The following is a 12,465-nucleotide window of genomic DNA, read 5'->3' on the forward strand; positions in this document are numbered from 1 at the left end:
AAGCACTATTACAGGTTTTATGTGTTAAGAAATGTACAAGACTGGTTAAATTTTTCAACAACTTTTACACACTTTACTACATTTGAGCTGTTAAAGTGGTACTTGTCTTACGCAGGCCAGTGCGAGACGCACGGGCACCGAGGTGTCCCGCTGCCCCCGTGACCAGCAGGGAGGGACGAGCACAGGACGCAACGGCAACGCTTTCTGCCCGACCTTAAGCACCCGCGACAGGGCCCGAGTCACCCCCTGCACACGCCGCCCTCTCCGCTGACTGCAGAGAGCCTCGACGGCTGAGACGTCCAGCGCTTACACAGCCAGGGTCAGGTGAAACAAACTCCACTGAGGAATCTGACGTCTTTTCAGGAAAGCAAACCACTCCAAATCCTTACGTTAGCATTTAAAACAGCATTGGAACCAATAAACTACTTAAGTTTAATTTTACCTTTCTAACTCTGTCACGTAATTTAGCCAGATCAACTGTGATACGCGTTCCAACGTCCTCTGTAGATGACATGCCGCTTTTTGTTTTCTTTCCGTGCCAAGAAAAGATAAACAAAAAAAAAATTGCTTTTGGACATGATGCAAGAACATATGACTCTACTTATCTTACACATTTCATTCAAAATAGCAGTTGTAACTATTTCATTCAATGATAAATGTATATTTTTCCTAATGTTTTCTCAGTGTCTCCCAAAGTGTGTTTCTGAAGAAAGATGTCAACTCCCTGGAGAATTCAGACTTAAATCTGTTTCACACAGTCAATCTCTACCAACCTGTGTCAGAATGGAAGTGACAGGTTAAACGTGTAAGTCTTTCTGTCTCATAGCTAATCCCTGATTCATCTAGTACTCCCAAGGATGCAAATTAATAAGAAAGAAAGAAAGAAAGAAAGATATGGACAAGAGAAAGAAATAAGCACAGTATAGATAAAATTCATACATTCACAGGACAGAATACTATTTTTGCCCAAGTATACTTTAATAAAACCACCTATTCAGTAAAATAAATTCTTTACATTTAAGTACAGTCTGTAAAATTAGCAGTTTTTCTCTATGTGGCTGTCAAAAAACATATTTTTCAGCATCATCTTACCATATGCAAGTGACAATAAATTTGATTTTTTTAAATACATATGAAATGTTACCTGGCAAAAGGTTCAGTTTTGTAACGCAATTACATCACAAGTAGTTTTTATTGATGACTAAAGTCACATTAATATGGGCTGCTAAATTAATCCATTAGAGACAAAGCCAAGTCTGTTGCACATCATGTCTTTTAAGTATTTTGAGGCAAAAATTTGATTCAAACATCAATGTAAAAAAATTAATGATGAAAAACAAGTCTGTCCACTCCCTCAGTTTATAGATGAAAACTTGTTTCTTACTTAATACTTCTGTTTCTTGTGTACTGAGATTACTATATAAATATGATTTACTGTAAAGGCATTGCACCACAACCTGGCCATTAATATTACCATGCTCAAACAGCTTCTCATTCGGGGTTAAAGCATGAACATGTATTAGACTGGTGACCTCAGAAGTGAGGCAGAACAGCCGTTTTTTGTCTCAGGAACTTCAGAATAGGTTATTAATCCCTCACTGTAAGTGCAATCAGTAATTAATGTTGGGAGAGGAAGAGAGGGGGCAGAGCTACTCGCTCCTCTTCAGCTGTTGCCTACAGGCAAAGCACAGCGGTTCAGTTCGCCCTCAGCACAGCTACAGGGGCAGCAACACCCAATGGAGCTTTACAATCTGCCTGCTGATGCCAGGGAAGGTTTGCGCTCTGCGTGCCCATGCTCTCGCTCAGGAGCCAAAAAAGCAGGAGTTAGGCGCAAATGGCATGCTTGGGGGCAAGGGAAACTCTTAAAATGGCAGAATAAAAGCTAAAGGTGCAGCCTCATTTATGGAAACGGAAAAGCGGAGGAAAGTTGGAGAGCCTCATCGCCATCCAGGAGGAAGAGAAGAGCTAAGCGCGACAGACCGACCAACAGGTCTAAACACAGGCAAATCCGACAGTACGCAGGGCCGTTTCTGTTGAAAAGGGGCATGCTGTGCATTTGAGAGAACTATGAAAGTTTTAATTGTGCCTCTCTCCGGCCAGGTTACTGGATTAACACTGCAGCTTGCAGCTTCTGCTGCTTTTCTGGGGGAAAAGGGGGTAAAAAGGGAAAGTCTCAAGCGGAAACCCTGCAAAGTCTGGCCCTGCCCTTGGTAAGACGTGAAATGCTGCAGGGAGCTGCTCTTCGACATGAAATCCTAATTTAGCTTCAGTATGTCTAATACACCTCCAGTAACTGAGCATCTACTAGCTGTATGATATGCACTTGTTTCTATATAAAGCAGACCATGTCTTTACACGTGTCTGCATTATGTCACTGTACTGATGGCAGATATACACTTAGGCTTTGCTTTTCCTTCCGTAGTTCTATCCATCATGAACATGAGCCACTTGGGCTCACACTCCCGGAAGCTTTCTGCAATAGTCATGAATGTTGCTAGCCATTAACAGTAGTATTTCATTTGAACAACATTCTGAATTTAAAGCATTTCTTCAGAACTCTGACATCATTACTAAAAGGTTCTAAAGGGTAATGAGATTGCCATCATTGCATTAATATTCTTATCCTGTTATTTCTTTGCCAAGAAATGCTAATACAGGTCTATGTGATTATTTTGGAGCCATCTTAACATCAGCAGATTAGCATTTTTTTTCATGATAGTAGCTTCTCATAATACTAAGAAGATATATCTCCTATAAAACAAACAGTTGCATGATCTAACCATGGAGTGAGGTCATTAGTTAAAAATACATGCTAACATAAGAAAGAGTATTTTATTCTCATTAATTAAAAGGCATACCTCAGACCTGGAGGACACAGTTTTTGAAACAATTTATTGAAAAATTCAACAATAGCAGATATGGAATGTGAATAATATCCCGACAGGGAAAGTGATCACAATAGTATTTTTATGGTATCACCGTGAGGTACGGAAATGAGTAACAGAAGAACAAGGTATGGAAGTGAAGAAAGAACTACTGGATCTGAGGAAGCACATGAGCAGGGTTGTTACACAGCAGGTTAGTGATGCATAATCTGAAGCAATTTTGTGTATGACAGAAACAGGACAAAGACGTACTTTGGCTACATGTTAAAGTAAAGCCTCAGGAAGTACACTTAACGGTTTATGCATTTTATGTCAAACAATAAATTTAACAATGTATGTTTATACTGACAATGGTATCAAAAACTGGCAGTTAATACAAATGGCCAAGGAAAAAGAATATCTAAAGCCGGAATCATGTTAATTCTGCATTCATATTTAGTAACTAAATGTTAACGTGTCTCTCTTAAGATGCTGCTTTTGTCTTTCAAAGAAAAAGGTTACTTCACATAAAGATAGCTCAATGTGATTTTTCTGATTAGTAAGAGTTATGTTAATAACATTTTCTTGTACTGTAAGTATGCAAAATTTCTAGAAATAATATTATGATAATTTACAGAATTGGTGGTAATATATACTAATGCTGCCCCAACCATTTTATTCTGACTGTCTATGTTCCAGATCTCCAAGGAGTATTAAGCTGTTATTGCCTATAAATATATTTACTGGAAATGTTTTTCTTCCTCTGAACGAATGGAAAATGCCATCCCCCAGTATAAAATTCACAGGGTAAGAATGAATTCTCACTGTGATTAAGGAAGTCAGGCTACTGAAAAGTAATGTCATCCAGAATAAAAACAATTTATTCTAATCTTCACTCTGCTGTAAGTAAGTAATGGCTTGAATCATGAAAGAATTCCAATTTTTCAATAATACATACAGATATTAAGTACATTTGCTCTAAAAGGGTTGAAAACAATTTAAAGCTTACAGTAGATGCCCTCAATTTCACTGCTAAAATGATAACTAGCCTTTTTCTTAAATACTCCAGCATTATCTCAGCCTTAGTTGCAAAAAGGAGTATTTTACAATTCATAACTGTTAAAAGTACATTTTAACTTGTAAACATATAAATATTCAGCTGGGGGGAAAAAAAAAAAAAAGATGTAGGTCTCCCATCCCTTTCTCTAATCTTTAAATTTTTTAATAAAGCAATACCAACAACATTCTTTATAAACTAAGCTATATTTACAGAAACAAAAGGCTAATTCTGTACACAGACACTCACCCTAATGATACCTATTTGTTGAATTGCTCAGCTTTTTTATGACTCTTAAAATACAGCTTTTAGCAGACTTTGGTAAATCAATATTTATGGCTTTATAAGCAAACCAAGAAGTATTAAACAGAAGCAAAAACGCCAAAGGTGTTGGAGGTGAAGTTGGCTTCAGGTCCAGGTCAAGATAAAGCAACTCCAGTGGTGTTAATGGAATTTTCCCAGCTTATTTAAGGCTGGATTTGGCCTTGACTTGACTTTATGACTCATCAATAGTCATGGAACAGTCACCTGCTCTGGTAGTTTGAAATCATTACATTTTGTCATCAAAGCCATGCTGGTTTTAAGGAGTCATTTACTCTGACCTGAGAATGATTAATATTGAAAAGAAAAATAAGGGAAATGCCTTGTAACAGAAATAATAACTGAAAATAATATACATATAAAACAGAACTTTCCATAGCTTTATGCAAAGGGGAGATGATGAGGCTGATCTCCCTTAACACCAAGGTCACATCAAATCTTTCCAACTCTGTTGCTACAAAGCAGGGGTAAACAAAAATCAAAATCAGCCTCCTAAGTACATGTATTACTTCATCCAGCCCCCCCCCCCTCAAAAAAAGATCAAAAACGCAGCAAAAAGACTTGTTATACAAGTCTTTCAGCTTTTGTGTGCTTTCCAAAACAAAACAACTGGTAGCACAATTTCATCCACATATTCACCCACCACTTCATCCTATGGAACCAATGTCTTTGAGTTCTCGAACGTTTTATTTCCCAAACATCTACGTTGGACCTTAGACGACTGACAGAGGTCCCTTTCAACTGAAATTTTTCTATGGCTCTAATCTATTGCACATTTTCTTACAAACTATATTCAGGTGCTCCAAAAACTGCTTTGTAGATATACACCACCCCTACGCAGTCTCATTTTGAAAGTCTGGACGTGATCCTGGGCAACGTGCTCTAGGTGACTGTGACGGTGTGCTCCTTCCCCCCCCACCACTGATGTGCTCTCTCCCCCTCAACCTGACCTCCCTGTAAACAGCACGTATGTAGGGGCTGGTTGAGCACGCGCCAACTAAGGCCTGTCTAGTATGCAAATACGACTATGAGTCAATCATCTCCCCCCCATAAATAGGGGGCAGCCCAGAGCCCCTGGAGCTCTCCTGCACGGCAGTGGGCTGCACTGCAGAACCTCCCCTTGAGCAGGGACGCCTCTCAAGGTTACTCCTCGAGGTTGAGAGATTCCTTACCCGCGACAGATCCTCGGTAAGTGATTAACAGCGTGCTGAACTTTTGCGACTTCACGAAACTTTGCTGAGTTATATCTCTGACTAATTGCGCAAATAATCCCTTAGACATAAACCGTTGACCAAGTCTGGGACTAGGACTGGATCCAGCCGCACCTAGGCTCCTCTCCAAAGGAGTTTAGAAAGCAAGGGGGTCCAGTCTGAACCTCATGACTCAACGGGAGGGCCTCCGTTGCGCACGCATCTGACCCTGTCCTTCATGCAGTAACTAACTGAGTGAACCTTGCCAATCAAACCTCATTAAATTGTTCTTATTTACAATTGAACTTTGTTAAGTTGCTGTCTTACTCTGCTTCTCTCTTACGAGTGAAGTGCATCACTCCTTTCGCAACAGTGACCCTGCTTGAGCAGGGGGGTTGGAACACGTGATCTCCAGAGGTCCCTTCCAACAACTTCAACCATTCTGTGATTCTGTGAAATATCATCAGCTGAAGTCAAACATTACACTTCCAAGTACCTAGAAAAATACACCTGACTTCATTGACTACTTTTGACCATGATTGTCAAATATCACAGGTAGGTCAGGTGATAAGTTTACCATCCACCACTGTCTATTCCACCTCTGTTGCACAGCTGTCTACTCCACAAATTATTCAGAGTTGTCTGTGAATCAGCTACTGAGCTTTTTCACAATTTCTAGAGCAAGCCAGAAATTCTTTTCAGATCTTAAATGGAGTTGTTCTGCAGCCAATTTATGTTTGATTTGGACATTTATGGATAAAAGACTCATGGCAGAGCTTGGAAAACTAGGGGTAGGGAACTTGCCAGCTCAGCCCTTTCAAGGCAGGCCATTCCCATTCACAAGCAGAGACTTTATGAGCAAACCTGATGTAAATGACAAAAACCTTAAGTAACTCATTGCTTGATCATAACTATCCGGTTTGAAAACATTTCAAATGTAACATAACGTACTAAACAGTAATTGCACTTTTTACTCCCTTAACAAAAACCTGTGCTTTCTTTTATGTTAAAGCTAAACTGTTATACACCTGTTTCAAGACACTGTACCTATTTCTGCTGCACTAATTACTCTTCCACACATTTAACCAAATCTAGCAAATTTTTAGATAGGTTTTTCAAAAGGCTTATTTGTTTTTGTTTACAGACTCTCCAAAACCATTATTATTACAAGACTTAATATGAAACACGAATACCTCCACATGGTTACAAGAGCCAGCTCCACTTTGCTGCTGAATGGCCTCTGTAACAGTTGCCACCTGTCAGGATTTTCTGAATGTCTTACTCAAAAACAGCACCTTCAGTAGCACATCTCCTACTAGAGTCCAAATTATTCTTCTCCCATAGTTCAAAACTTTATTTATTTATGGTTTATGTTATTTATGGAAACTCTGTATATGGATTTTCAACGTACACCAAAATGCATTGCTACACTGAAAGACAAGTGGCAGTTTTAAACAATACTAACACAGCTAGAAATTAATACTGCGTATCACAGGAAAGTTCCAAGTTCTCCTCTGTTGGCAACAGCATCCTTCTGCTGTTTGTTTTCTTCTCTCTACCCTTTATTTCATCTTCAGCTACAGTAAGCATGCCACTAACTGTGTGTTAAAATCAAGGCAACATGTATCTGAAACATTTAACTCACTCAATCAAAAGTTAGGGCTTGATCTACTAACTGAAGCCAGTGACCAAACTCATAAGAATAATGCATAAATCAACTAATGTAATACTTTATTACACATTTGTTAAAGACTATGAAATGAATTGAGGGAAAGAAAGAGTAAAGTTCTAATAAAAATGTTCTTATTTTAAGGTCAGATATTTCATAAATTATCAACGAGAATTTTGAGGAAATGCTCCATGGACTTTTCTATTTCTGTTGGACTAGCACAAAGAATAAAGATGTAACATCCTTTCACTGAAAACACAGCTGACGAGAAAAAAAATCCACACTTTTAAGACTACAGGGATGGTTATTTTGCCTCTGTTATTAAATACTGGCTTCTGAACAACTATGCCCGAGTCCATCTCTTCAGTAATGTTTGCTTCTTTTAAGTTCAGATAATCAGGATGGTTGGTTAGAAAATAATAATAATCTCATTCCCCATTAAGGCTTTTTTTCCTACATGAAATTCATTATGAAATTAAAATCATAGAACATAAGCCCATTTAAAGAAGGAGAGGAGAGATGTTATAGGTAAATCAACTAGAGGGACAATAAAGAACCAAATCCAACAATTCTACCAACCCATTTCTTTGATTTCCAAACTTACTCTGAATTTCCTTTCATCTTTCACACCTCGTTTTCTTCTGCCATATAGCCTACATGAAGTATTTTTGTTATTTTTTAACTTAAAAAGAAAAAAAAAATCACAGTTCTTTTCTCTGAAGAGAAAATTATCATTAACTGGCAAAAGTAGGACAATACCATCCTACCTTGTAACTGTAAAGGGCAAAAAGACACAGGAAAGGCAGAGAAGCAGAGAAAGTTATATGTGAAAAGGAAGCAAACCTTTTCTTCCTGTCATAAAAGTGGGTTTTCTAATGCTCTTTGTATTCGACACCACTGAAGAGAGTACAGCAGTTCTTACTTAAGCAGTGCAAAGATGGGCATATCTACACATGCACCTTGTACTAAGTGGCAGGGAACTTGTGCAAAACACCATCGAGTAACAATTAATATAGCAAAATACAATATATGCATACATGTAACCTAGAGATTATTGTAATAGACAAGTACATAAAATACAGGTGCTTCAGTTGCAGTAGCAATGGGGTCATACTGCAGTAAAGGTAACACATGAACTTACCCCAAAACTCTGCCCTACCGTAACTCCCTAGCTCCTGATTCCTTACAACCCACCTGACTTTTGACTCCTCTTTGCATCCAATTTTGCATTAGTCCTGTAAGAACTTATTTTCAAGCACTAGGACATTTAAATACAAGTAACTTATCAAGACTGCAGGTTTTACATATGTAAATATAGCATTTAAGCCTAGAGATTTACCTCTATCCTGTATTTGCATTAAATATCAACATAATTCTAACTTGTTAAACAGAATCTCAAATACCAAGAATAAAGAGCGCAGCTAACAGAGGCAGCCAACGGACACAGCAGTTTGCACAGCAGTTTCTGGGCTCTGTTTTGAGATCTTTCGTTTCTTCTGGAAACTTCATCTGAGGTAGTCAGGGGACTCTGGGAGTGTTGCAAAGGTTGTCCCCTGACAACCTTTGAGGAACTCCAGGGTACCTGCTGCTGCCAAGTAAGGGCAGCTACAGGAAACAGTGACTTCCAGCAAGTTCTAGCAGCTTCTAACAAGCTGTCAGCTGTTCTTGATCAAAGGGTCCTTTGAGCTTTTGTCCCAGCTGACTCCTGATCGGGGAGGGTCTAGCACCCCTTCAGCAGGCACTAGGTAGAGGCCTGTATAAGTGCTGGCCTAGCACACAGCTATCAGATGTAGCAGTTTATGCAGGACAGCAACTTTGCTCAGCATGCATGTCCTCAGCAACAGTAACGATGCACCACAGGACATGGTCCCCAGCAGCTGTTGGCACAACTGTGTCTGTAATGTCAGAGGCTTTGACCCAGATGGAGCTCCAGAAGAAGGATGCAGGTCTCCGGCTGCAGGGAGTGTCTGAGGCCTCTCACTGCAGTGGGGGCAGCAGAATATAGGTCTCCTAGCCTACAGGAGATGGGTGCTTGCTGAGGGTCTGTGTTGCCAAGTAAATGAGCTGTGGGAGGAGGTCAGCAGACTGCATGGCATCAGAGATGACTAAAGACTGACCAGATCTTCTGAGAACCTGCAGCTTCAGGAGCCTGAACCCCTAACGGTACTGAAGGAGGAGCAAGTAGAGTCCACGCCTACTGGGTTGGGAAGTAGAGACTCACGATGGCAAAGGCTGGAAGCTTGTGACTGCTGGCACGAGGAGGAAGGCTCCCTCTTTCACCTTAAGATTTGCAACTATGGAATAGATTCAGTGCCTTCATAGCAGACAAGGGACCGGGAGCTCTGTCAAACGAAGCATCTGTGCTGGCTAAACCTAAGCCATGCAGCTGCACCACAAGAAAGCAGGGAGTGCTAGTCCTGAGAGACTCCTTGCTGAGGGGGATGGAGGCCCCCATCTGCTGACCTGAACATTGTCTAAAGATGCCAGTCACTAGTGGGGTATCCCAGGGATTGACACTGGGGCCAATACTACTTATCATCATTAATGACTTAGATGACGGGACAGAGTATACCTTAAGCAAGTTTGCAGATGATGTAAAACCAGCAGGAGCAGCAGACAAACCAGATGGTTGTGCTACCATCCAGAGGGACCAAGACAACCTGGAGAAATGGGCTGACAGGAATCTCATGAAGTTCAACAAAGGGAAATGTGAAGTTCTGCCCCTGGGGAGGAATAACCCCATGCACCAGTACAGGCTGGGGGCTGATCAGCTGGAAAGTGGTTTTGCAGAAAAAGGCCTGGGGGCCCTGGTAGACACCAAGCTGAACATGAGCAAACAGTGTGCCCTTGCTAAGAAGGCCATCAACATCCTGTATTGCATTAGGAAGAGAGCTGCCAGCAGGCTGAGGGAGGCAATTATGCCCCTCTACTCAGCACTGGTGAGACCACATGTGGAGTGCTGTGTCCAGGTCTGGGCTCCCCAGGGTAAGAGAGACATGGGCACACTGGAGCTAGTCTGGCAAAGGACCACTAAGATGCTTAAGGAACTGCCGCCTCTTACATACGGGGAGAGCTGAGACTGTTCAGCCTGGAGAAAAGAAGGCTTGAAGGGAATCTTATCAGTGTGCATAAATACCTGAGGGGAGTGTGTAAAGAAGATGAAGCCAGACTCTTCTCAGTGGTATGCAGTGAAAGGACAAGAGGCAATGGGCACAGACTGAAATACAAGAAATTCAGTTTAAATATAACCCTTTTGCTCGCTGACATACTCAAACATGACTAGACATGGTCCTGAGCAACTTGCTATTGGTGACCCTGCTTTGATCAGGGGGACTTGGACTAGACTATTTCCATAAGTCCCTTCCAACCTCAACCATTCCATGAAATTTTTTTGTATCTAGTCTTTATTTTTAATAGTCTTTCCTGGAATGCTTAGAATGATTCTTGATCCTATTTGCAGAGCTCAGACGTTTTCTTAGGGGAAAAAGAATGTTTCTAAGTAGCACACTTACTTGTTTCCCAGATGAATGCTTTTCATCCTTAGTGTTCTGTCCTGGTTTAACAATGTGATACACAAAGCTTTTACTAATACACACTGAAGGTGTGCTTTGACTATAAATTTGTTTATCTTCATCTCTGTAATGTGTCTGCAGTGGAACTTCATGTAAAGGAATTCTATTGTAAAAAACAGAAATTTTGTTACTATTTCACAGCACACAAAGTAAGTAGTATTCAGAACTGGAATAAACTTGAGTTAATTCCATCGCTGCAGCTGAAGTAAAGTGAACATCCATACTTAAATGTTTATTTAATACTAATGAAATACCTAGATGGAAACTTAAGAAAATTTAAGAAAATCCATAGTTAAAATCCCTAAAGCTTACTTTATTTATCCACCTTGCTGAAATATGCAATAAAATATTTTTTCATATACAATACACAGTGATATACCCAGATAAGAAATATACAAAGGCTCTAGGAAGAATCTTACATTTGTATTAAGTCTGCCAAGTTGGGGTGGACTGACTGACTGACATCAGTTAGAAACAAAACAGAATATAAAGAGGTCTACTTGTATCAAAGTTAGACCTATCTAAACTGGGAATTTAACAGCCTTCTAATAAGGTGAACCTGTCCTATTTAGAAGGTGGAATAAACCTTAGGTACTTGACTTATGTCACACAGCTTACTTTCTTTTCACAGCTATTAAAATGAAAACTACAGTATTCTGATAAGCATGATGGAGTCTTCCATCTCTTTACCTGTTTACAGTCAACAATTCTATTCAGATATGAGTTATATCACTTAAACAACATTAGGCATAACCAGTCTCATATAATACAGCCCCAAAAACGACAGTAATGATAACAAAACTGGATCAATGACAATATGACGAACAGTATTTTTCCCACAGCACTGTAGCATCATCATCAGGCACTGAGAGGAAATCTTTCTGCTGTCTGGTGCCAAATTTACTTCATCTCATTGTCGCTGTGCTATATCACGTTGCCATTAACCCAGAGCTTTATTCATGCCACTTCCACTCTTGTCTAAGGTTCACCCTCACACCCATAAAGTCAATTCTCCCACTGAAATCAATTGCAAGGTCTTAACCAATATAATTCAGGGTAGAACTGCAGTATTAACGTGGGGTTTCTTTGAAGGACACGTAAACCAACGGGTTGCTAACTAAATAATATTCTTTCTCATTTAAGATCAGTTGCCTTACAGAAATGGCAGTGTATAGTAAAAGTCACACTTCTTTTTAAGGCATCAGCAGTAATTCTGCAAATGAGAGACCAACAGTGAGCCCTATTTCAGGACCAAATAAAATGATCAAAACTAAAACAGAACTAAAAACCTCCCATACATTAGAGACAAAGCAGTACCGTTTCTGAGCAGAAAAAAAAAATGCCTCCTTGCTCCCTACTGGAATTTTTTAACATGCCAGCACATTAGTGAACATGGCTGATATAAAGCATACTCTCCAGAAGTCTAACAGAGATTTATTAGTCATCTTTAACTATTATTTCATGGCAAAAAGTGCATGTCATGAAACTAAATGGGACAGTAAAGTCCAGAAGATCTTTAGAGGAAACTAATAAAGGTAAGTAAATGAACAAATAACAGTAGATGAAATTCAGTGTTTATAAATGCAAGGTGGAGCACATTTAAAGGAATATTTTGAGTTACTGATAAACTTCACTGGTTTCTAAAATATTGGTAAAATCGTGAAAGGAAATTGCTGTACCAGTAGATCATCACTGGAAAACCATTTAATGTGCAGGACTAATAAAAATACGTAATAAATGAGTGCCAGGCAAAATAAATTGGATACAGTACCACCTTTTAGATCAATTGTAC

General features: G+C 39.7%; 1 protein-coding gene across 4 annotated transcripts in view; it reads right to left on the reverse strand.

Annotated features, from left to right (window-relative positions):
* Nucleotides 1–12,465, reverse strand: part of LRRIQ3 (leucine rich repeats and IQ motif containing 3) — a 38,989-nt gene that overhangs the window by 11,255 nt on the left and 15,269 nt on the right. For all 4 annotated transcript variants that reach the window (XM_013945128.2, XM_013945129.2, XM_013945126.2 and 1 more), the window contains exons 5-6: nucleotides 10,614–10,776; nucleotides 443–529 (exon numbers count right to left, since the gene is read on the reverse strand). In XM_013945128.2, coding sequence (XP_013800582.2) covers nucleotides 443–529; nucleotides 10,614–10,776 — 250 coding nt within the window. The remainder of the gene's footprint in view (nucleotides 1–442; nucleotides 530–10,613; nucleotides 10,777–12,465) is intronic.

This window comes from Apteryx mantelli, chromosome 8, assembly GCF_036417845.1.
Source record: "Apteryx mantelli isolate bAptMan1 chromosome 8, bAptMan1.hap1, whole genome shotgun sequence".
In the NCBI taxonomy this organism is placed as follows: domain Eukaryota; kingdom Metazoa; phylum Chordata; class Aves; order Apterygiformes; family Apterygidae; genus Apteryx; species Apteryx mantelli.